Raw genomic sequence first — 26,165 nt, forward strand, 5'->3', positions numbered from 1 at the left:
ACCCGATGGGATTTCAGAGGGAGCAATAGCAATAGTTAGACTTATATACTGCTTCATAGGGCTTTCAGCCCTCTCTAAGCGGTTTACAGAGTCAGCATATCGCCCCCAACAACAATCCGGGTCCTCATTTTACCCACCTCAGAAGGATGGAAGGCTGAGTCAACCTTGAGCCTGGTGGGATTTGAACAGCCGAACTGCTGAACTGCAGTCAGCTGAAGTAGCCTGCAGTGCTGCATTTAACCACTGCGCCACCTCGACTCCCTTGCCCACAATCCGACTGAATCCTTAGTTGCTGCCTGGAATGTTGCGGCGACTGAGGCACTGGACTGGATTGCGCCTTTGAGGCCTCTCCGCGGCAGTGGATCCAAGAGGGCACCTTGGTTTACCGAGGAACTCCAGGAGATGAAGCGCCAAAGAGATGCCTAGAGCGACGTTGGAGGACTAGTAACTCTGAATCTGATCGAACACTACTAAGAGCCTTTATTAGGACTTACCTAGTGGCGATACAGGCAGCAAAGTGCACGCATTTTTCCGCTCTTATTGCGTCTGCGGAATCCCGCCCAGCCACCCTGTTCAGGGTGACCCGCTCTCTCCTAAAAGGTGAGGGGTTGGGGGAACCCCTGCAGGGAAGAGCTGAGGAATTTGTTCAGTTTCTGTCGGATAAAATCACTCAGCTTCAGACAGACCTTGACTCCGCTTGGGCAATACCAGCCGAGATGCCGAGGGTAGGTCTAAGTCGGATTTCCTAGGATGAGTTCGAATTTGTCACCCCTGAGGAAGTGGACAAGGCCATGGGAGCGATGAGCGCCTCCACCTGCTTACTGGACCCGTACCCCTCCTGGTTGGTCTCGACCAGCATGACATGAGGCTGGCTCCAAGCGATTACCAATGAATATTTCCAGGAGGGGTCTTTCCCGCAACCACTAATGGAAGTGGTGGTGAGACCCCTCCTCAAGAAGCCTTCCCTGGATCCAGCCATCCTGAAAAACTACCATCCTGTCTCCAACCTTCCTTTTCTGGGGAAGGTTGTTGAGAAGGTGGTGGCGCTTCAACTCCGACGGACCTTGAATGAAGCGCATTATCTGGATTCCTTTCAGTCTGGTTTCAGGCCTGGGTACAGCACTGAAACCGCTTTGGTCGCACTGATCGATGATCTCTGGCGGGCCAGGGATAGAGGGCATTCCTCTATCCTGGTGCTTCTTGACCTCTCAGCGGCTTTCGATACCATCGACCATGGTATCCTTCTGCGACGTCTGGAGGAGGTGGGAGTGAGAGGCACCGTTCTACGGTGGTTCCCCTCTTACCTCTCCAGTAGGTCACAGTCGGTGTTGGTTGGGGGACAGAGGTCGACCTCCAGGCCCCTCAAATGTGGGGTGCCGCAGGATTCGGTCCTGTCCCCCCTCCTATTCAACATCTACATGAAGCCGCTGGGTGAGATCATACGACGGCATGGGATAAAGTACCATCAATATGCAGATGATACTCAATTGTATCTATCTGCCCCGTGCCAGCTCAGTGTAGCAGCGGACGTGATGTGTCGATGCCTGGAAGCTGTCAGGATCTGGATGGGGATGAACAAATTGGTACTCAATCCCGATAAGACCGAGTGGCTTTGGATGTTGCCCCCGAGGGACAGTTCAGACAGTCCGTCCTTGATCCTGGGGGTTGAAAATTTACACCCCTCAGAGAGGGCCCGCAATTTGGGGGTCCTCCTGGATTCACAGCTGACACTGGAACACCATCTGTTGGCTGTGACCAGGGGGGCCTTTGCCCAGGTACACCAATTGTCGCCCTACTTGGACAGGGGGGCATTTCAGATGGTCACTCATGCCCTTGTCACTTCAAGGCTCGATTATTGCAATGCGCTCTACATGGGGCTACCCTTGAAAAGCGTTCGGAGACTACAGCTAGTCCAGAATGCAGCCGCGTGAGCGATATTGGGTGTACCGAGATACACCCATATTACACCTGTCCTCCGGGAGCTGCACTGGCTGCCAATTGGTCTCCAGATGCAATTCAAGGTGTGGGTTATTACCTTTAAAGCCCTACATGGCTTAGGACCAGCCTATCTGCGAGACCACCTACTGCCATACACCTCCCAACAGCCGATAAGATCCCACAGGGTGGGCCTCCTTCGGATACCGTCAGTCGGACAGTGTCAGCTGGCGGGCCCCCGGAGGAGAGCCTTCTCTGTGGCTTCTCCGACCCTGTGGAATCAGCTACCCCCAGAGGTCCGGACCTTACCCAGCCGTTAAAACCTGGCTGTTCCGGCAGGCCTGGGGCTGTTGACCTTAGTGTTAAGGTCCAGCCCCAATTAGAACGTATGTGTGTTGTGAATTTTAAACTATTTTTTTATTTATTTTGCTTTTCTTTTTTCTTCTTTCGTTGTAAGCCGCCCGGAGTCCTCCGGGATTGGGCGGCCTATAAATTTAATAAATGTATGAATGAATGACTCTCATTCTGCAGGTTGAATCTATTCTACTGAAAAAATACATAAGTAGTGTATTTTAAGTAGTGAATAGAGAGCCAGTTTGGAGTAATGGGTTAAGGCTGTGATGGCTAACCTATTCGTCGCTCTGTGCCAAAAGCGCAAGTGTGCACGCGGACCCATAATGCAATGCCCATGCAACCCCCTGAACTCCCCCCACCCCCATGCATGCACGCGTCTCCTGATGCACCCCATCCCCTACGCATGTGCAACAGAGACTTGAAAACGAGCTGGCTGGCGGGAGATGTGCGCACATGCGCGGTGGAGCTGAGCTGGGGCTGTGGCTCGCATGCCTGCAGAGAGGGCTCTGTGTGCCACCTGTGGTACGCGTTCCATAGGTTCGCCATCACAGGGTTAAAGCAACAGACAGGCCAGAAAGTGGAAGATTGTGAGATCTAGTCTGGCCTTAGCTGTAAAAGCTAAGCTGAATGACCTTGAGGCAGTCACTTTCTCTCAACCCAACTCACCTCACAGGATTGTTGTTTTGGGGAAAATAGGAGGAGGAAGGAGTGTTGGATATCTTCACTGCCTTGAGTTATTTGTAAAAATAATAAAGGCAGGATAGAAATAAATATTAACAAAGTTACTCTAATCAGCCAAAAAACAAAACACATACGCCCAAAGGGGACCTATAGTATACAAAGGATGGACAATATTGATCTTTATGTAAGCCATGGGGAATTGCACTCATAGAAGCCAATACATTTGTAAGATGAAACATATTATGCCATTTCCCCCCTCAATGTGCTTTGCATGGTGAGAGAATTCAAATTGCTTTTCTCTAGAAGGAGTGGTTCGAATATCACTCACTTTAAACTGAACAAGAAATCTCACAATAACTCACAAAATCCAGGACCTAGGGTCAGCCCTTATTTTCTGTGCACATAGCTAAGAAAAAGTGAAATTGCTGCAAGTGATATAGAGTACATTGTTTTTTGTGATTATTTGCTTGAAAAGAAACCTAAAGCCAAAAGAGAAAATCAGGCATCCTTTCTCTCTCTGCTTGATGCCAAAGGGTTAAAGTCACTCCAGGTTCTTGAAAACAGTTACTTTCAAGTAACTTCTGGCTACTGCTGTGGTTAGTGGGAAGGATTTTGCTTTTTAACAGCATTATAAATAGGGCTGTGTTCAACATGCTGCAGACTTACTTTCTCTTTCATTCAACCTTCTCCCTCCTCCTGCATGTCTACAACAGCTCTGTAGGCATGGACCCATCAAACATCTTGCTCAAATCCATTGCCTTGCTTATATGCCTTCTTCCTGTTCTTCAGGCCTGTCCTCAGAATTGTCATTGTCATGGAGGAGACCTCCACCATGTCATTTGTGACAATGTTGGATTGAGAAGGATTCCCAAAGTAGCTGAGCAGACTCGGCTTCTCAATCTGCAGAGGAACAATTTCCCTGTGCTGCCGACCAATGGTTTCAGAGAGATGAAAAATCTTGTATCTCTTCACCTCCAACATTCTCACATCAAAGAAATCTCCAGTGGAGCTTTCCGCAGCCTGAAGCAGCTGGTCTACCTTTACTTGTCAAATAATGACATCAGTACCATAAAGATGGGAGCCTTTGATGACCTGGCAGAACTTACTTACCTCTACCTAGATCATAACAAGATATCTGATCTGCCCACGGGGCTCCTTTCTCCACTGATTAATCTTTTCATCCTGCAACTAGGTAACAACAGGCTCCGAGAGCTGAGATCAGGAGCCTTTCATGGTACTAAGAATCTTCGCTGGCTCTATCTCTCTAATAACTCAATCTCCTCCATCCAACCTGGGGCATTGGAAGATGTGGAAAACCTAGCCATATTCCACTTGGATAAGAACCAGCTAAGCAGCTACCCTGTGTCTGCCATGAGCAAATTAAGGGTGGTGGAAGACCTGAAGCTCTCAAACAACCCAATAAAGTCTATTCCAGATTTAGCCTTCCAATCTTTTGGACGGTACATGGAGACTCTCAGCTTGGACAACATGGGATTAGAAAAGGTAAGAATTTCTCAGAGCTTTCTGCCTTCTTTTTCCTTCTTTCTACAATGTGTAATGTATCAATCTGTCCATTTGTCAAATCCCATCATTTGGCAACATAACCAAGAAATAGAGGATGAATTCTACACAGTCAGGGACAGATTCGGTCCATGCCTCAAAGGGAAACTCTCAAGCACAACTTTTTACTTTCTCTGACAGGAATGAATACTACTATCATTATTCTGAGTTATTCCTTATAATCCAATTGGGCGATGACAGGAGTAGGGTGGGGGAGGAAATAGAATACTACAATTAGGAAAAGCATTGCAGGAGTATTAAAACTTTACATTTAGGTTATATAGAATCCTAAAAACAGACCTTTGATTGACGCAAAATATATAGCTCTCAATCGAAAGGGGGGGGAGGGAAGTCTTTCAAAACAGAAGTTAAACCACAAAGAAAGGAATTGCACATTTCCTCCCTCCACAGACAAGTCTGTGTCTGCCTTGAAATGGTTATTTATTTGTTCAGAAACTGGGGACATCTTCTGATTGGCAAAGAAAATGGAACCAGATTGGATGATTATGCCTGGTCACATTCATGGTGAGGTGACCCAGAAGAATGGAACTGAGGAAAAGGAAGGGGGACTCTGCTTCTTTCCTTTCCACTCACCCTTTGTATTGTAATATCAGAGCTCAAAGACTAAGGGACCATCACTTTTCAATAGCACGGTCTCTGCTGGTTTTAAAGATGAAAGCAAAAAGGATAGAAGATCTTAAATCAGTGTTTCCCAACCTTGGCCACTTTAAGATGTTGTGGACCTCAACTCCCAAAATTATCCAGCCCAGCATGTCTGCAAACAGTAATCAGATAACAGTACGAAGATGATGGAAAGGAAAAGAAATGTTTCTCTGGAGCAAAAGGCTACAGTTACACAGGTATTAGTTGTCCATTTAATAAGCTGTACACAAGACCATTAGTCTTGTAATTAGCAGATTGGCAGTCAGGTTTGGCTGGGTTACATGGATTTTTATTCAATAAAAGTGGTTCTCCATATTTAGATTCTGAACTAAATTTATCTGGGCAGGAAAAAAACAGCAAACATTCTCTGTCTTGCATTGTGCTTGTTTGCTTGTTTATTCTATTTATTTTACTTATCAAATTTATATTGCCACCTATCTCTGTAGTCAGCTTACAGAGGCTTTTTCTTTCCCTGTAACAGAAGTTAAATAAATTCTGTTTTGTTGTCCTTCATTTTCACAACTTCTTACTTGCCTCCACCATACCGCTACTCATTTCATCTCCTCTTTTCCTTACTGTCTTTATCTCATCTGTGAAATATTGTTTGTGAGCATTCATTCACCAGTTTTGTTTTATTTATTAGCTGGCATACTGCTGACCTAAATAAAGGAAATTACCCTTAAAGAGAGAGGGGGAGGGAGGGAGGGAGGGAGGGAGGGAGGGAGGGAGGGAGAGAGAGAGAGAGAGAGAGAGAGAGAGAGAGAGAGAGAGAGAGAGAGAGAGAGAGAGAGAGAGAGAGAGAGATGGACCGAGTTTACATCTCATGCTACATATGATTTGCTTAACTGTAAAAAGCAAATATTTTATTACAGTCTTAGATGAGATTGTTTAATCATGATTTATTATCTAAGGGCTCTTCCTCACATCACCAGAACTGGTGCAGAGGTGGGTTGCTCCCGGTTCATCCTGGATTGGGCAAACCACTAGTAGTGGCAGGGGGAGGCTCTGCCCACCCAGCCAGATGCTGTCACATGCACACAAAGAGAACATCTGAACCGATTGTAAAAAATCTGGCAACCCACCACTGAACTGGTGCATAAATATACCTGATAACTTTCCTGCAATGTCCTCATGAGCTTAAATCTTACTAGCAAGTGATAAATCTAGTATCTAGAAATGGAACCTGATAACCTTTACCTTTTGCTTATGCTTCTCAATGCTGTTCCATTTATTTTCTCTTTTATATTTCATAAAAGAACATCTGTATATGTATATGCATGCATGTATATGTATACCTATATAAATAGATGTAGAGAATATGTAGAGAGTCCGTGTGTGTATATGTATGTATGTGTGTGTGTGTATATATACAACTAGCATTGCCCAGCTGACATAGCCCAGCTCTTTCCCAGTTTAAATTGACCATAAACCTAGTGCTCTTTCCTTCAAAACATGAAGGCAACACCACCGGAATTTCGCTCATGCTGCAGTTAGAGTGACATGTGGATGAGCCCTAGGTGTCTATCAGGTTTTCACCTAAGCCACAATGAGCTAGATTGACCCAACACACTAAGCCTTAAATCACTTTTTTACAAACTACTGTGGGTAAACTCACATAACATACTAAACCAGAACTAAACATTATGGTTTGTTTTAATTCAATATGTAAGTTCCATCAGCATAAAAGTGTATATGATACACACACATATACACACACATTACAATTCGCACACATACTTGTATTGAAAGAGAAAAGAGGGAGGGAGGGTGGGAGGAAGGAAAAAGATACACATGAAAGGTTGTGAGGAGAGTTAGGCTCCATTCTTAAAAGATTGGGTTGATCAATTGTTGGTAAAATGTTGTGACTTTCAAAAAGAGGTGGATGATAGTACAACCTGGAGAACACTGGAGACAGATAAACTGAGCACACACAAGGATGTACTTCTTTTTTTTCTCTTCTCTCCCCCCCCCCCCCAATCTTATACTTCATTAAGAAGGATTTGTTTATGGGTCATCTCTCAAAGGAAACTCTCACAGCACTTCACAAAGAAGTCCTGTTCTCTCTGGAAAGTTAGTGGCATACTCAGGTAAGCAACAAAATACTCCCCTTCTTCTCAACGAATGAATCATGTCCCTCGTGCAGAGGCATGATATATGAGAATCTGGTTGTAAATAGGAAACAGAATGACCTCATGTCAGATATACCATGTCCCTGATGGAACAAGAAACCACACTAAAGAGAAGCGGCAGGATGGAAGCCTTCCAGGTGAACAAGAAGCACTATTTCCAATGGCTTTAGTGCCATGATGAAATTGTACAAGTGTATCAAATCAGCAAAACAATCATCTCCCAGAAAATCAAGGAACACAGAGTGAAGGCAGAATGAAAAGCTTAGTAAATTAGAATGCTAAGAAGCAACATAAAGTACAGATATAGGATGATAGATGTTAAAGCTGGTAGCTAGAAAGAGGAGGAAACTTGGGTGGAAAGAATAATTCATTCATGCCCAAAATAATGTGGAGATTTTTTGATGATAGCATAGCCCTTTCTTCATTTGCAAAATCTTTAAAACTTGCTCATAATTCTGTGCATTTCGGGAAACTGTGTGGGAATCCTGGAACATAAAAAAGGTCTCTTGTAACAGATATATATGAAGGAATAAAGCATTTCCAAAAGACTTCTGCAGAAAAAGGCACTGTGCACAATAAAATAAAGAAAATGAAGAAGGTATTGTTCTAAACAAAAAGATTCAAGAATGAAGAAATGTGCACTGTACTAATGACTTCTTGCAATACAGAATCAATGATCACATTTTGATCTTCACTGTATACCAGCAATAAGATTGCTATTTAACAACCCCATAGATTTTTCAGTTGTTGTTTTTTAAATACACATAGGAGCTGTCCACACTATTATAAACACTTTTGCCTTTTTCAGTATCTCATTATGATTTCCCTCTTTGTTTTAAAGGAATGTAACACAAAAGCAGCCCATGGGGAAGCAAAAGTTATCTTAGTGACATTATGACCCCTGAGTTCCAATATGAGTTGCAATTCATAGGTATTTTATTGTTTCATTTCCCAGTATGGTGATTTCAACAAGCAATACCCTATTCTTCTACCTGTAAAGACATTTTATTATTGTTCCCTCCATCCAGTCTTATTCTACAGTAGTTACAGAATACCAGAATTGGAAGAGACCTTGGAGGTCTTCTACTCCAACCCCCTACTCAAGCAGGAGACGCTACATCATTCTGGACAAATGGCTATCCCATCTCTTATTAAAAACCTCCAGTAATGGAGCACCCAAAACTTCTGGATTTTTTTTAGTACTAGCCACATATAACCTCTAAGTATGTTGAAAGTCTCTAAGATATGGTGCCTTCCATGCCACTACAAAAGGATGAAAAGCCAGTTTGATCCAGTAGTTAAGGCACTGGGCTAGAAAATAAAAGACCATGAGTTCAGGTTCTGCCTTGGCTATGAAACCCAGCTCAAGTCACCTCACAGGGTGGTTGTTGTGGGAGAAATAGGAGGAAGCTGTGTTGAGTATGTTCATCATCTTAAGTTATTTGTAAAAATAATAAAAATTGTATATAAACAAACAAATAAAACAATATCCATGCTCTTATAGTAGCATAAGAAACAATTCCTTCCTCTTAGATTTTCTTGCAAGATTAATCTTCAAACTTACACTCTTATTCTACTTTGGCGTAGCAATTATATATATATAGTTTTCCAGGACAAACTGGTAGTATTAAGATAAACTCCACAAATGAGTACCTATTTCTGACAGCAAATTTTTGATCACTGAGTATCTGTTCTCAGTGCATGTAGTCAGTAGCTAGCTGAATTTTCTTTAACACGACAGCATTTTACAAGTGGATGACAGACCTAATGAAAAAGAACAAACTAATCATTTAAAACAATTATTAAGGGCATTAAGTGGTATATTTTATTCATAACATGGAAAGAATTCTACAGCACAGTAAATTAGTCCGAATTATCTCCAAGACAATAGTCAAACTAGAAAGTTTTCTTTAATTATTAATTCTACTGCCAATAGATTAATTTTGACAGATCTTAGCAAATATGGTTAAGATCTTGTACAAAATGATTAATCCATTCCACCAAGATGCCTATGAAAGGGATTTACTATCATATTCCACACATCTTTGGTGTATTTTGTTCTAATGAAGTAGAATATTGTCAAAACAGATTTGTGAAGCTAGCCAATACACAGTAGTCTAAACCAATACTCCAAGTAAAAGGACATTGGTTGTTCTCATCATGGTTTCAAGTAGGCTTTTTCCCAAACAAATAATAGATTATAGTAATCATATTTTAATTAGGTAAAAATAACCAATTGTGATTATGGAAAAATCACATTCATGATACATAACACAAAGAATTCAGATGCAGGACAGTGCAAACACAATATAAATGCACAGTAATAGTCTGCTATATACAGTCCCTGCAGTTTTCTTGGCAAGGTTTTTCAGAAGTGGTTTGCCATTGCTTCCTTCCTATAGCTGAGAGAGTGACTAGCTCATAATCCCGCTGGCTTCATGTCCAAGGTGGGGCTAGAACTTGGTCTCCTGGTTTCCGGCCCCACTACACAAAACTATTTCTTAGTTTCTATTTCGGTAGCAAAGAATAAAAATGATCTACCGAGAATCGGTATTAGGTATATTTTGCTTTGTGTGTAGATCTAAATCAGATGTCATCTTCCTAAGTTCTTGTCTGCAAAAATTAGAAAATTGGATTTATGTCTTATCTTTTATCTATTTGAGTAATAGCAATAGCAATAGCAATAGCAATAGACTTATATACCGCTTCATAGGCCTTTCAGGCCTCTCTAAGCGGTTTACAGAGAGTCAGCATATTGCCCCCAACAATCTGGGTCCTCATTTTACCCACCTCGGAAGGATGGAAGGCTGAGTCAACCCTGAGCCGGTGAGATTTGAACCGCTGACCTGCTGATCTAGCAGTAGCCTGCAGTGCTGCATTTAACCACTGCGCCACCTTGGCTCTTGGCTCTAAGATATAAGTAAGCTTATATCTTAAAGCAATTGCACATATATACCATGTCACAGTGCTTTACAGCCCTCTCTAAGTGGTTTACCAAGTCAGCCTATTGCCCCCCAACAATCTGGGTCCTCAATTTACTGGCCTTGGAAGGATAGAAGTCAACCTTGAGCCTGGTGAGGTTTGATCTGCCAAATTGCAGTCAGCCGGCAGTCAGCAGAAGTAGCCTGCAGTACTGCATTCTAATAACCATTTGGATTCTTTTCTCACTATATTTCTGGAGTTTCTGAGAGATCTGTGACAAATTAATTCCATCTTATATCATTTCTATATATTTTAATCTTTTTTTTAATTTTAATTAAACTGCTATTTCATAATTTGGCAGCTCTATAATCCATTTTCTACAATATTAAGTTTATGAATTTTAATATTAAAAAATAAATAAAAAGAGTTACATGTTATCTTTTCTTTTAAAAATAAATCTTGATTTTATTGTGTGATTTGGCTATCTCCCAAGAAGAGAATGAATACTCTGAATAGATATACCTCTATGCTCTAACACCAGGAAGCAGCTTTATAGAATCTTTATTTTCAAATTTTGTATGATGAGTTCTTAACTGCCAGAAAGATAGCATAGGTTCCCAGATCCCTATCTCTTCCACAGTTTGAAGTGAAAGATGGATGCCAAGAGAGGCAACTCCATGGAAGACTGGTGATAGCTGTAAAAATTACCAAGATACTACCAAAAATACGAAGCAACAATTTGAGATCTCCTACGTACACAAAGGAGACAGAATTACAGTATTTTTTGAAATTTGCATTTTTGAAATGCAAAAATGAAGATTTACAGATTAAAATATAATCGTTTAAAGGATAAAATGTTCTTCAATTGGCTGAAAAGGTTAGATATCTATTCTCATATCTGTCATAAAAAAAAATATTACCAACAGCTCAAATAGGATCTGCTGGGATTCATTCAGCAATGGTTCACAGATAAATTTCAGGAAATAGGTACAATTGGAAATTCCTTGATGTCCATTATTCAACTGTTACAACAAACCAGTATTTTGTATAATTTGATTTTGGCAATGCTATCAGATTGGAAGAGATGAATATTTTATTGTTAAGATGCTGGAATGGGAGAAATGCTTTCCTATATCCAGATATTTAAAAGCTACATGCTTTTAAAAATGGGACAGGAACTTAGAGGATTTTCTGGAAATCTGTTTCATCAAACTGCTTCTTGATCAAAACTGCAATTATTCTCACTTTCCTCCCTGATCGGACTTCTTGTGAAAAGATAAAAAAGGACTGAAGCAGTAGTAGGAAAACACAAGGGACACACATGGAAGATTATGAAGTTTAGAGTCTCCTAATCCTTGATACATTTCCATATAGGAAGCAAGATTACAAGATTTTAAAAAATCTCATAATATATACAAGTCATAATCTGTGTGTGTGTGTGTGTGTGTGTGTGTGTGTGTAAAAGGTAAAGGTTCCAGTCACACATATGTGCTAGTCATTCCCGACTCTAGGGGGCGGTGCTCATCTCCGTTTCAAAGCTGAAGAGCCAGCGCTGTCCGAAGAGGTCTCCGTGGTCATGTGGCTAGCATGATTAATTCTGAAGGCGCATGGAACGCTGTTACCTTCCCATCAAAGGTGGGGTCTATTTTTCTATTTGCTAGGTTGGCACTTGGCAGAAGCTGGGACAACAGGAGCGCACTCCGTTACGCGACGCTAGGGATTTGAACCACCAAACTGCTGACCTTTCTGATAGACAAGCTTTCAAGAGAGTGTGTGCTATCTTTAAAACAATTATTGCAAACTAAATCAATACCAAGAGATAGGCTTAAGCGAAAAAGTAGGAATAGCTGTCTTAACTCCCTTACTTTTGCCATCCTAGTTCCACAGGAGAGTTAAATTCTTGAAGCCAAGACTTTAGGATGTAAACATTTTGATTCTTCAGCACTAATGAATAACCAGTTAGGACCAAGAGATGGGAAGAGGAATCTGAGCATCTGGAAATTTGCCTTCCTGCTTCTATGTGAACGCCAAGTGTAACTTTCCATTGGGAGTTCACTGGATACTGACCAAGTCTGCAACCCTTTTGAGTCTCTACAAATATTCCTCTCTCTATATGTGGCAACAGGATGCCAGAAAGAATTTCAGTTCTAGAAGCCAGAAAACGTTTTTGCTGGTTTAGGATGAAGAAATATCTAAAAAAAATGGGAGAAGCTGAAGAACACCTTTCCTTTAAAACTGTAAAGGGCACACAACCAAAGCAAAGCATTTAAGAAACTGTCAAGTATTAGCCTTTCAACACATTCCCACACATGCTTGTTTCTTTCTCTTTTTTTTTTTTTACGATTTTTCTACAATTCAATATCATGGTGTTTTATTTCCGAAAGGTGCTTATCGTCAAAAGGATGGAAATGTGGATCATTTCACATGTTAGGCAAGTAACTATCAGGACCTGTCATTGTTCCTTGGCATGTATGACATTTTTAATGTATTTATAGTATATGCCAGGAGGTCGATTTGCATCAAGGAATGGGTTGTGTGAAGTTGCAGAAGGTGGAAAGAGTGTTCCATTCTACCTCTTGTCCTGATTCCCATCCCCTAAAATGTTACAAAATATTTTTACAACATTCGAACAGAATACCAAGCAAGACAGAAGTCAGGAAGAATGACCACTGGACATTGAGCTATGCTTTTGCCTTCCCTCTCTGTTAGGAATATAATCTAACGGTTGGGTTGGCAATATATAAATCATGTAACAATGTTGTACCTGTTTCTTTAAATCATACTGTAAAATGTGATTGGTTGCCGTTTTCCTCAATTGGCCATAAGAGGGAGCCAGAATGACTGTTAGTTCTCTGTTAGATGCTGGGCTGATCTGATCTGAGTGTTCTGGAAACTGGCTGCCATGAAAGTGCCATGAGCTATTGTAAGTTTTGCAACTGCTGATTATATGATACTGGACTATGTTATTTGGATTATCCCTTAACTGAAAGACGTTGATGACTGACTGTCTTATCCATGTATGACTTGGACTGTTTGATGGACTCTGATACCTCTATTTCCACGAAAGTAAAAGCCTACTTAAACTGCAGTGTCTCTGTATGCTGGTTTGTGTGTTCTCCAACACAATTCTCACAACGCTTCTCTGAACTCACTCACTCTCCCAACGGGGAGCTTACCTAACACTCTCTTTAATTTCTAAAATTTTGGATCATTACCCAAAACTGATTGTTTAACTAGAACTAGAGGATAACCATGATTTCAATTTATTTATCATTATTAATACCTGCTCTTCTGCTTCAGTTTTCAGATAAAGCATTCGTTGGAACAACTGCACTGAAGAACGTTCATATAGAGCACAACAAAATTTCCAGTCTTCCTAGAAGCTTTCCATTCACCCGTCTTGAGACACTCTCCCTGTCCATCAACCCTTGGCATTGTTCTTGTCAGTTAGCACCTTTGCGCAGGTAAGAGTACCGGTGGTAAGATTCAATTTTTTTACTACTGGTTCTGTGGGCGTGGCTTGGTGGGCGTAGCGGGGGCAGGATATTGTAAAATCTCCATTCCCACCCCACTCCAGGGGGAAGGTTACTGCAAAATCCCCATTTCTTCCCAATCAGCCGAGACTCAGGAGGCAGAGAATAGATGGGGGTGGGGCCAGTCAGGTATTTACCGGTTCACGGAACTACTCAAAATTTCCACTACCGGTTCTCCAGAACTGGTCAGAACCTACTGAATACCACCTCTGAAGAGTACTGATCCTGCCCATCTTGCTAAATTCCTCAAAAGTATGTTGGGGAGGGGAGATGGTAATGATGAATTAATAAAGGCCATGAAGGGTCACACTGAAAATCTGCTTAACCATGTTCTCCTTGGGTGATTCTGAGGATTTTTCTTTTTCTTTAGGTGGCTGGGATCTACTCGTACTCGCCCAGATGCAGTCTGTGCATCACCTCCTCAGACTCGAGGACAGCAGATTCGAGACACTGCTGCGCTCCGTAGCTGCAAACTTCCCTCTAAGAGATCCAAAAAAGGGAATCGCCATTAAGCAGGCAATCCAGTTTTTTTCAGAATTTTCAGTTAAATATCTGACAATCCTTAGAGGTGGTCTAGACAAGAAATGCCAGCTATGACTAACACTATCTTATTGTAAGGTTAAAGTACAAATTTTGCAAATCTAAATGTATATTTCTCTCCCCTCCTTTACAGTCCAAGAAACTAGGGAGGGTCCCTCCCTTCCGAGATATTTCCCGTGCCCTGCCCCATTTCTTCTGTGGGCTAAGTTGTCTCTTATCTGATTGTTACCTAATCTCCTCCTCTTCCTCCTATCTCTCAAAAACATTATCACAGACCATTTCAATACCTCACTCTGTTTAGAATGCCAATGTAATTTTACTTAAGTATAGGAGTTGTGAGCATAATCAGTGAAAGATTGAAGGTACAACTTGCTCCTATCATGAAGCCTCAATTTTTCTTCATCTACAGTATTATTTCCCTGCATTATTTAGAAAGGTTAAAGATTAGATAAAGGATGTGAACTCCCTTAAATCATTGAAGGCCCTAAACTATCATCATCATTGTTGTTTCTCTTGCTTAGAAGATCTCTTTTTCTCATGAACAGGGTGCAAAAAATTCCAGGTAACTCTTCACTTCAATCAACCAACCAACCAGAAAAGTACTGATGCCTTCCAAGTCCTTCACCCTAAAAAACCCCTTTCTCTCAGAAACAGTGAATCTCAAACATATCTATATCCTGCAGCAGGCAAATTTCAGGTGGAATCTACCATACAGTCTCCCTGCCCCTCATATTATAAATATTATTTTAAATGATATTTTTTAGAAACATAAATGTTTCTAATAAATGCATGACAGAGCTACAACAAGCCAAATGAGATCTTGCCTATAAAATACAGTCATCTTTCTTGCTGTCATTCAGCCAGCCATTTGATCTCCAGGATTTGCTTCCAACAACCAAGAAATGAACAGAAAGCATAAAAAGTCTCCTTACGTTAGAATACGTCAGTCTTCTAAGGGAAAGAATGGCATTTGTTTATTTTACTTTATTTCTAGAGATTGTCAACATGGAAAAAGTGATGGGAGTGTGCTAAATGAGATAAATGGAAGCCAGATGGTGGTATATAAGTTATTTGTAGAAGCATCTTATACTATGGGGAAAATATAATTTAAAAGTTAGGTCTCTGAGCTCAGGAAAGCCAGGCATTGTATTTTGAGCATGAAAAGGTGAGAAACGAAGAACATTAGGGAATTCTCAATTTACTTAGAAACTAAAACACAGACTTTAAAATCATAGCTTTTTCTCTTCCCCCAAACCAATTTTAAATCATGAGGATAGTGACTCTGGTCTTTGCAAGTGATCTTGTCGTCACAGTTTCACAGCTCATGTCATATCTAGAAACTGATCTATAGCGTTCCTAGTTATTTGGATACCAGATGAATTATTTATCTAATTGTTAGTTAATCTAAGAAATGGTATCATTATCTTTTGTTGTCTTCCATTTGTAACCCTTCTGTGTTTTTTCACTATGACTTCTATATTTTTGAAACCCAAACTTTTAAATATATGGAGCAGCAGTACAATGCCTTTCTACTAAGAGCCATTTGATTGGAAGCAAATTAAGAGAACAGTCCTAGGACAATCTTGAATCTTTAAGTTATTAAAAAAACTGATAGGGAAAATAAGAATAAACGCATTTTAATTAGTAATGCTAGGTACTGCCTTAAATGTTTGAATTTGCTGTATATGTAGCAAAGTAGTTATACGTTTAATGAATGGCTAACAAAGTTAGACTTGTATTTCAAATCCATTCTCCATGTTGTAAGAACTAAAAATAGATATATGAGAAGGTTTTGACCTGATATACTTAAGTTAACTTATGTTATATTATTCTTAAGGTACAGCTCGTTGAATAGAGTATTTCCCCACTTGAGGAAGTTAAATGATGGCCCTGTATTTTTTAAAGATAAAAGATGTGTGATCTAGTCATAAGAAAAGAGGGAGTTGGCTATTTACAATAGAAGAACTGAATTGAATAAAAGAGAATCAGGGTATCTTATGGAATCAAAAACCTAAAAATGGAAATTAGGATTGTAATGCTACTCATTCTTATGATGAGAAAGACCTAATTAGATTTAATTTCAGTTTAATTCCAGTATACAGAGAAAACTGATTCCCCCTCCCAAATTAAAAAAAAACAACAACCTGGGAATAAGACCTCTTTAATTTAAAAACAATCACAAATGATACAACAGGCTGTGTTTCAAGACAACTTGACCTTCACTCTCCCTTCCTGCATTCTTTAGTTAGCTACAGATTTAGAAAATAACTGGGGCAATGCAAAATCTGATATATTAGCCAGCGTCCTTTCTGTACCCACATAAGGTTTTCAGCCCATTTATAGAGGGTATCTTAACAGACTGGTGTAGAGAAGACTTTTCTTTTAAAGTAGGAAATTTGACAAATGGAATGGAAGAGAGCAGAGACATGCCACATTAGAAAATGATACCTTGGACTATTTGTTTATCTCAGAAATATTGTTATAGTTGGCGAGATGACTGTGATTTATCATCATGCATTTTACAATCCTATCATTTCTGTTTAATTGCATTGTAACCCTAAAATTTCATAAACATATATATTTATTCATTACTGAATGTAAATGACACCCAAGGGGATTTTATTCTTACTCCTATATAGAAAGCAAATTATATATTTTCTTATGTACAATTTCTGTATAAAGCTTTTGCTGCAAAGACAAAGTGATAAAGTTTTCATGCAGTGTAAAGAAAAATTATCTGCTAATTCTGACAAAAAAAAATACTATATTCCTGATCCCCGTATTTACAGCACTTCCCAATTTTATAAAATTATTCTGGCACAGAAGTATAAATACTATGAAGCAAAATCTCTATATATATTTGTCTCATATTTAGTAGACAGAGAAAAATATCTGGTTGTCAGATAACTGAAATTTAGAGTCTTTAATGATTGTCTAGAGCCTCATCGTTCATCTGAAAGAAAAAATATGTATACATTGTATTACAATCTATATCTTTAATGATAAAGACGGAAGGCTTAATATATACAAACAAGAAAAGATGCATCCCAATACACTGGCTGGGTACACACCAGTTTAACTAAAGATTCTAGCAAAGTCCCCTTTCTTCCTTATACAATTGCCTTGAGAAGGACAAGATCTCACCACTTCCCACTATTTTCTCAAGGCTTGGGGCCCTTTACTTTCAATACCATAGTAGAAATGGGCTTTCTAGCCCTTTGGAGAAAATAGGAGCAACTAAGAGAGACAGAGAGAAATTAAAGGATTTTTTTCCCCAAACACAGCCCCTGCTATGCCATAAGCCCATAGATTCTAAAAAGCCTCTACTCCTATGATCATTATCAAAGAAGTGGAAAATCCAAAGGAAACAACTTGATTGGGGTTGTGATCAGCACTTACCAAATTATGAGCACTCCTAGCCTTAGTTGAAGAGAAAATGTGAGCAAGCGCATAGTGCTCAAACTAAGCTCCAAATCATTCCCATATCAAGATGTATGAATGTAAATGAATCCTTCTCTTGGTGCTTGCCCATCTAGGTTCCTATAGTTATTTACACAGATAGCTTCTTTCCTCTAGAAACCTGTTGCATCATCTGTTCCCGGTTTAGTTATACCCTCGGTTATATTTAAGAGGAGTTGAAAAAGCTAATGAAAAACATTTATGCAGAAAGTTAGTAACGATGGTGGGAGAATTGTGTAGGTCTTTAAAGGGATGCTTTGCTTCAATGAAAGCATCAGCCAAGTACTTTACTTCTTCCTTAAATGCTTTATGATGCAATACTGCCTCCTCTTGGCTGCCAAGAAAAAAGCAAAGAAGCCATCTGCCTCAACTTGCAAAATTTCAAGGAGTTCTCTGCATATATTGTACTGTATGAGCACAAATAAGGAAGCTTCTTCTAGCTTTTGCAGTTATCCCTAGAGGCAGGGAACATGACCTTGTCAAAGCAAATTGTGTCATCTTTTCATCTTGACGTGCAGCAACCACAGTGCAAAGCTTTTTGTGAGGTCAAGCCTAACACCCTGTGATCATCTACAATATACACAAAAGGAAACTACACAATTCAAGAATAAAATAAATGACTCACTACTATATCCCGCATATTCATTTTGTTGATAATCTTCTTCATGACTTCAGGAACCACAGGTGAACCTCCAATACCCCCTGGAAGGAGGGGAAAAAAGTAAAAAACTTCTTCAAATTCTTCTAAGATTACTGCAGATTTTAAAATATAAACATTCTTTATAATTTCCGTAGTATCCCTAAGACAGAGTTGGATTTACAGCCAAATGACATATATAAAACAGGCAGACTCAACTTATTTGAAGACAATTATTTGGACTCCCACCTGAGATTTGTTTTTGCAAAGATTTGCTTTGAGATGCTTCCATGCACTTTAATTCCTAGTAATACAGAATGTAGGTGCAACCAATGCCTAACATCTACTGCCACACACTGGTGAATATAAAAATAAATAGAGTTTATTAAACCAATATGTGATCCTCCTTGCTGTTTCGGTAACAGAAATAGCAAAATAAGTAAAACAGAATCACAAAACAAGGTAAACCTTCCATGGAAAATGCCAACTTGGCTTCCTAGGACTACTCTGTTGGGTCCAACCCAGAGGTGAAATTCAGCAGGTTCTGACAGGTTCTGGAGAACCGGTAGTGGAAATTTTGAGTAGTTCAGAGAACCAGCAAATATCACCTCTGGCTGGCCCCAGAGTGGGGAGGGAATGGAGAGTTTGCAGTATCCTTCCTCTGCCAACAGCAATGTTTTGATATTTGGTTTTCCACTTGGAATGATCAGTTTTAAGATTTAAGATTAAGATTAAAATGCTTCTGGCTGAGTCAGAATGACCTATTATGATACTTGAACTCTTTCAGACAAGAACAGAAACCAGAATGCTTTCATCTGGAAATGATTTATGGTCCTCTATCTGAGAGTTTATTTCTGGTCAGGTTCAGATAAGCATGTGTAAAAGTCCAGTTTAGGAAATGTTGCTAAAAAATGCAGTCAATAAGATGCGTATTAAGCAAAATCACATTTGAGGAAAGTATTTTACAAATGCATTTCTTTCAGTGATAGCAAAGGCTAATGAGTAAGAGTTTAGTTCACAAAATGCCTTCACATATAGGAATTTAACGACATGCATGTCTGGGGAGTTTATGCAAACATATTTATTTAAATATAAGTTATTAATGAATTAAATTATTTGCTTTGCAATATTCAGGTTCCTTTAACTTACCTCCTTGAAGACTTGAGAGATCATAGCTGTCAAAGTCAGGCTGGCCTAACATATCTATGAACATTGTTGGAGTGCCATTCACGTGGGTGCATCTTCAAAGAAAGACAAAGAATTACAGGCTGGTGAAATAAACACAGATTATCTTTCCAATCAAACTTACCTGCAGGGCTAAGTGTCCTTCCTCTGTAGTTGTAGGAAACTATTTTCCCATCGAAAAGGAAAACGAGGCGTGCATCTCAAACCCTACATTTTAATTTTAAAATGTAGTAATGGTGATTGGCATGAGTTTCAGAACAGAGTAACAGAATTGGAAGGGACTTTGGAGGTCTTCTAGTCCAACCCCCTGCAGGAGACCCTGTGCTATTCCAGATAAGTGGCTGCCGAGTCTCTTTTTTTAAAAAGCCTCCAGTGATGGAGCACCCACAATTCCTGAAGGCAACTTCTGTTCCATTGGTTAATTGTTCTATCTGTCAGAAAATTTCTCCTTCGTTCTAATTTGTTTTCTTCCTTGATTAGTTTCCATCCATTGCTTCTTGTTTTGGCTTCTGGTGCTTTGGAGAATAGGTTGACTCCCTCTTTTTTGTGGCAACTAGAACACTGCTATCGTGTCATACCTAGTCCTTCTTTTCAATAGATGAGACATACCAATTCCTGCAACCGCTCTTTATATGTTTTAGCCTCCACTCCCCTTTTTGCCACTCTTGTCTGCACTCTTTCCAAAGTCTCTACATCTTTTTTCATATTGTGGCAACCAAAACAATGAACAGGTTGCCTTCAGAAGTTGTGGATGCTTCATCACTGGAGGTTTTTATGAAGAAACTGGACAGCCATTTGTCTGAAATGGTATTGGGTCTCCTGCAGGGGACTGGACTAGATGACCTCCAAAGGACCCTTCCAGCTCCATTCTATTCTAAAACTGAATGCAATATACCAAGTGTGGTCATGCCAAGGCCTTATAAAGTGGTACTCACACTTGATTCTATCCCTCTGTTAATGCAGCCTAAGACTACATTGGCATTTTTGGCAGCTGCAGCACACTGCTGGCTCATATTTAAGTGATTGTTCCTTAAGATTCCAAGATCAAATCAATATTTCAAATCAATATTCATATTTCAGGGAAGAAGGAAAGAGGTATCCAAAAACTGCCTGCACATGTTGTATGCTTGGTCCACACAAGGAAGAGTCAAAGACATTCCAGTTTTGTCTCAAAAGAAGAGAAAAGGGTGCAAAAGGGGGGACAGGGTGAGGGAAAGGTAGCGAAGGTCTAAACTAAGGGTAACTGTAACTAGCATTAACTAGTTAAAAAGGTAAAGGTTCCCCTCGCACATATGTGCTAGTCATTCCCGACTCTAGGGGGCATGTTCATCTCCGTTTCAAAGCCAAAGAACCAGGACTGTCCGAAGACGTCTCTGTGGTCATGTGGCCGGCATGACTAAATTCCAAAGACTCACGGAGCGCTGTTACCTTCCCACCAAAGGGGGTTCCTATTTTTCTACTTGCATTTTTTATGTGCTTTCGAACCGCTAGATTGGCAGAAGCTGGGACAAGTAATAGGAGCTCATTCTGTTATGCGGCGCTAGAGATTTGAACCGCCGAACTGCTGACCTTTCTGATCGACAAGCTCAGCGTCTTAGCCACTGAGCCACCGCGTCCCATTATTAACTGGTTACTAGTACAAATAACTTTAATTTTAATACTCTTTCCAGAACATAGTTTCAGCCAGATTCTTACTTTTCTTTTTCTATAGCTTTCAGAGTGGCTTTGGCATTAAAGCTGAGAGATGGAAAAATAAGGGAGACACCATGCACAGCCATCACCATACAGCCTCCCACAGATCCTAAGCAGTGGTAGAGAGGAACGGGAACACAGCAACGAGCTTCCTAGGGTCAAAACAAACAAGATAGGAGTGAGATATCTTCCAATAGAAGCCTTCATCATGTTTATAATATTTTATCGCATAAGCAAGAAGAATCCCTACTGAAGCTTTACGAAGAGAGCGTTGGAGTTACACAAATGGAATAGTGTCCGGAGAAGGGAAGGGCAGGATGGACTTCTTCAATTCCTAGACTTTTATAGAATATTTGTTTCATTTTTAAATAGGAATTTCCATGTAAAAAGTTCCCTATAATTGAAAATTCAGGAACATTTTTACAGCAGGGGTGTCAAACTCAAGGTCCATGGGCCTGTTCTGGCCCACAGAGTGCTTAGATATGGTCCTTGGGGGCAACCTGGAAATAGCAAAGGTCTGGCCCATGGTGCCTCTGACAGCGAAAACGGAGCTTATGAGGGCCACTCGGGGGGAAGGGTCCATTTTTGCTGGTAGAGGGTTGCAGGAGGCTGTCCCAATTAAAAATGGAGCTTACAAAGGCCATGTGCAGCCCCTCCCCAATCTCTGTTTTTCCTAGCAGAGTGCTCAGGCCACAGGCGCGCCCAGCACGTGTGATGTCAAGCTGCCCATGCCCACCCCAGCCCCCCGAGGTCAACACAACCCTGATACGGCCCTCGATAAAATCAAGTTTGATACCCCTGATTTACAGATAAGAATATCCTATTAAAAAATCATATTGGTGGTGTGTAAGAAGGCCAAGGCTTCTAAAATCTGAGGGCAAAACACATGATTGATTCTTTATATAGTTCTTTGAAAAACACCTCGGTTACTAATCTTCAAATTGTATCCTGAAAACTGTAATACATTTTTTTTAATTAAACCAAAAGAATATCATATGATAGAATCATGAAAAGTTCTCTTATCTGTAGAGTTAGCATTTGAAGAGTTTCCATTCTGTACATAAAGAGTACAGCAGGCAGAGAAGACTTACCATCTCATTTAGTCCCAGTCTTATGCCAATAAAATTTGCATTATTCAAAATATTACAATGAGAAAGTGTTGCTCCTTTGGGACTTCCTGTCGTTCCCTGAAGGAAAGAGAGAACTTATTCACTAATTAGGATGATCCTAGCACATTATACAAGTTATAAAAGATCAACTGCTTTAAAATGGGATGTCATAATGATGTCCCAACTCTAAAAATCCTATTAATACAAGATCAGGCCAGATTTCAGAAAGTTAGGAAGAGTCACTCGTAGCTCAAACAACTACTGTATCGGAAAGGAAAAGATTAAGGGACCATCTAAAGTGGACTGGAAGTGGAAAAAATGAAGGAACAGAGGCCGTTGATTATAATTCCAAGCAGGAATGAAAAGAGGATTTCAATTTTAATCCTCAGCCGGAACCCATCACTGGTAGGGTGGGAATCAAGCCTATGGCCTAGGACAGTGATGGCGAACCTATGACACGCGTGTCAGTGCTGACACGCGTAGCCATTTGGGGTGACACGCACAGGATTTCATGCGATTCATCCTCGGCTCCTGCACAGCCGCCGAGGATGAAAGAATTTGTGCTGGAGGAAAGGTGGGGGCAGGACGTGTGATCTCCCTCGCCCACACTCACTTACTGTATCGCCGCCGCCCCTTTCTGAGCGCAGGGGCTGCTGGTAAGGCGTGCGTGCCGTGCGTACACACGTCATCAGCGCGGCGAGGGAGGACCCGCAGGAGAGGAGCGCGGGAACAGTGCGCGCCTCTCTCCAGTCAGGCCGGCACAGAGAGTCTACTCCTGGGACTGTCGGTTACGACCGCACCACAGCAGGGAACAGCGGAGTGCCAACGGGAACTGTGAGCGTCATTAGCAGCAACTATTGGGGTGCCATGGACTTGTAATTGCCCACAATAACTGAGATAAGTGAGGGGGAGGTTGTGTTAGCTTGTTAGGCTAGTTAACCCCTACATTTTTGTAGTTTAAACTATAAATTGCACAAAATTATGTTTTTGTCGAAGTGACACACAACGCGAGTTATGCTCGATTTTTTGCCGATTTTTGACACACCACGCCAAAAAGGTTGCCCATCACTGGCCTAGGAGGACTCTTGTGAGAGTGGGTAAAAGCCTGTTGGGACTCCAGGTGCAGGAGGTGGCAAGGGGCATTTTTGGGGCTGGGGAAGGCCTTAGGTGGGCCAGGGTAGGCTTGGCCCTGTATTAGGCCTCCAATGGCTCCTCCCCACACCGGGGAAGCACTCCACTCTCCACTTAATAACTGGTCTTTTCGTTTAACATTTCATTGGAGTGAACAACAATGGAGGGGGGGGGTTAAAATCCAATGACTGCCATGACATGTGACCATAAAGGCAGGCTCCGTTACAATCATCAAGATTTACCTGTACTTACACACCTGTCCCAAAATACCCTTTTCAGAGGGTTTGCATATCCTTAATATAAAACAATTATGTTTTTATAAAGAGCCATGTGGCAACAAAAATCAGTATCGACAATTATTTGCACTAAATTCAAAGTACCAACTTAGTCCGCTTGACAAAAATATAAGCTTCCTATCTCGGATCATCATGGACTGCATTTTTTAAAAAATACTGGAGAAGATACACAGCTGTAAAGCACTTACTGAAGTAAACTGAATATTAATCGGTTCTTTGTTGATCAGCATCTTCCGTATCGCCTGTAGCTCTTTCATATGGCTGCTCTCTCCAGCTTGCATCACTTCCTGCATTGAGAATGTGCCAGGTAGCTTGGCATCCGCACAGATGATAACCGAAAGCTCTGGTAATCTGATGCAAAGGAACACCCAGTCACTTATAGTAGTGGTCTCCAACCTTGGCAACTTTAAGACCTCTGAGGAACTCTGGGAGTTGAAGTCCACACGTCTTAAAGTTGTCTCTGTTTTGCTGCCCACGAATTATGGCAGTAAATTTTTTGGATCTGCCAATCAAAGTTGAGTCCCGGACTTCCCACCAAATGACTGAAAGCCTCAAAAAAGGTCTGTTTCAAATTCTCCTGTTCATTTTCACGCAATCCCCTAACTCTTATTGCAAACGCAGTCTTTTTATAATTTGTCATAACAAGTTGTCTTTCTGCATTTTCTACTTCCTGTTGCAACATTTCAATTTTAGATGTCAGATTAGAATTAGCTTCTTCCAAAAGTTCCAGTTTATCTTCCATTCCTGCAATATAATCTGTCATTACAGTTATAACCCCGATCATATCCTCCTTTGTTTGAGCAATCTTGGCATCAAGCTTATCACATAATTCCGAAATAAGTTGTTTCATTTCCTCTCTAAATTCTTTAAGAGTTTCAAAAAGAAATTCTTTCGTTAACAAATCTCCAGTAGAGGGCGTAGAAGGCAAAAGCTGCTGCTTTATAGCAATTGCTTGGGATGTATTGTTGAAAAAACGTTTAGATTGCTTTGACTTGGGAGCCATTATAAAAGAAGAGAAGAAAACAAACAAAGTCTCTGCTCACCTTGATTTAAGATAAAATACTTTCATTAAACTTTTGGCAATTAGTGAAGAGAAGTCTTCAGGAAAACAGGGCTAATTAAATATATCATATATCAAATGCGGAAGCTATAAAATCGCCATTTTGAAAAGCAGTTAGACAAAGCAGTTTTTTATAAAATTGAAGCTGGTGTTTTGAATAATAATAAAAAAAAGGTTCTCAGGAATGGTCGCTGCTCGGATTGATTTTAAATAGCTTAGATTTGTCCTGAGGGGGGGGGGGACGACCTGCCTTGAGCTGAAAAAAACAGCTGAGAAGATCTGGCTGGAGTAAAAAAAAAACCTCAGCTTTTTGTTGAACCTCTTCTCCGTTCACAGCGAAAAACAAAAGGCTGTGAACTACAAAGAGGATTCTAACGACTGAGTTCCTCCCTGCCCCTTTCTTGCCTGAAAGGAGAGATATCTATAGATCTTTTAGATATACAGACCAGAACTCTGAGGGCAGCTCCTTTGAGCCACCAGCGACGGCAGCTCCTCCCCCAGAAGTCCAAAGTCCACAAATCTTAAAGCTGTCAGGTTTGAAGACCCTGGCGTTTTTTTCCCTAAAAGGTTATGGGTGCAAGGATCTTGTAACTTGACAGCTTTAAGACTTGCATGCTTCAATGCCAGAGTTTCTGAGCCAACATGACTGGAGGAGGAATTCTGGGAGTTGAAGTCCACAAGTCTTAAAGCTGTCAGGTTTGAAGACCCCTGGGTTTTTTTTTCTAAAGGGTTAGGGGTGCAAGGATCTTGTAACAACAGCTTTAAGACTTGCGTGCTTCAAATGCCAGACTTTCTGAACCAACATTTTGGTTGCTAAGCAGGACCGTTGTTAAGTGATACTGATATTATATAACACTTTTAATTAAGCGGGTACCTTGAATAAACATAACTTTGAGTTTCAAATAATACTGATTTCGTTGTTGTCTTAGGTGACATCTGTGAAAAAAATTCAGGTGCTCAGGCATGAAAATATGCCGCTCAAACACTATACTTTTCTGCTCACGCTGAAAAAAAATTAGAGGGAACATTGTTGGCAACTAACTTGTATATATGACGGTTGCAGTGTCCCGGGATTATGTGATCAATTTTTGCAAACTTCAGACAAGCAAAGTCAATGGGGAAGCCGGATTCACTTAATATCTGTGTTACTAATTTAATAATTGTAATCATTCACTCAACAACCATGGCAAGAAAGTTCATAAAATGGGGCAAAAGTCTCTTAGCAAATGTCTTGCTCAGTAAGATATATTTTGGGCTCAATTGTGGTCGTAAGTGAAGG

The 26,165-nt window shown here is 40.5% G+C and overlaps 2 protein-coding genes across 2 annotated transcripts in view; one reads left to right on the forward strand and one right to left on the reverse strand.

Moving 5' to 3' along the window:
• The window catches only part of ACSF2 (acyl-CoA synthetase family member 2), a 79,094-nt gene that overhangs the window by 26,206 nt on the left and 26,723 nt on the right, over nucleotides 1-26,165 (reverse strand). The window contains exons 6-10 of the mRNA XM_032209520.1: nucleotides 24,015-24,177; nucleotides 22,382-22,477; nucleotides 21,294-21,442; nucleotides 19,563-19,654; nucleotides 18,402-18,478 (exon numbers count right to left, since the gene is read on the reverse strand). Of these exons, the coding sequence (XP_032065411.1) occupies nucleotides 18,402-18,478; nucleotides 19,563-19,654; nucleotides 21,294-21,442; nucleotides 22,382-22,477; nucleotides 24,015-24,177 (577 nt within the window). The remainder of the gene's footprint in view (nucleotides 1-18,401; nucleotides 18,479-19,562; nucleotides 19,655-21,293; nucleotides 21,443-22,381; nucleotides 22,478-24,014; nucleotides 24,178-26,165) is intronic.
• Nucleotides 3,694-14,289, forward strand: CHAD (chondroadherin). The gene is made up of 3 exons (XM_032209521.1): nucleotides 3,694-4,473; nucleotides 13,545-13,708; nucleotides 14,148-14,289. The coding sequence occupies exons 1-3, from the start codon at nucleotides 3,694-3,696 to the stop codon at nucleotides 14,287-14,289; spliced, it is 1,086 nt and encodes a 361-aa protein (XP_032065412.1).

The sequence above is a fragment of the Thamnophis elegans genome, chromosome 2, assembly GCF_009769535.1.
Source record: "Thamnophis elegans isolate rThaEle1 chromosome 2, rThaEle1.pri, whole genome shotgun sequence".
In the NCBI taxonomy this organism is placed as follows: domain Eukaryota; kingdom Metazoa; phylum Chordata; class Lepidosauria; order Squamata; family Colubridae; genus Thamnophis; species Thamnophis elegans.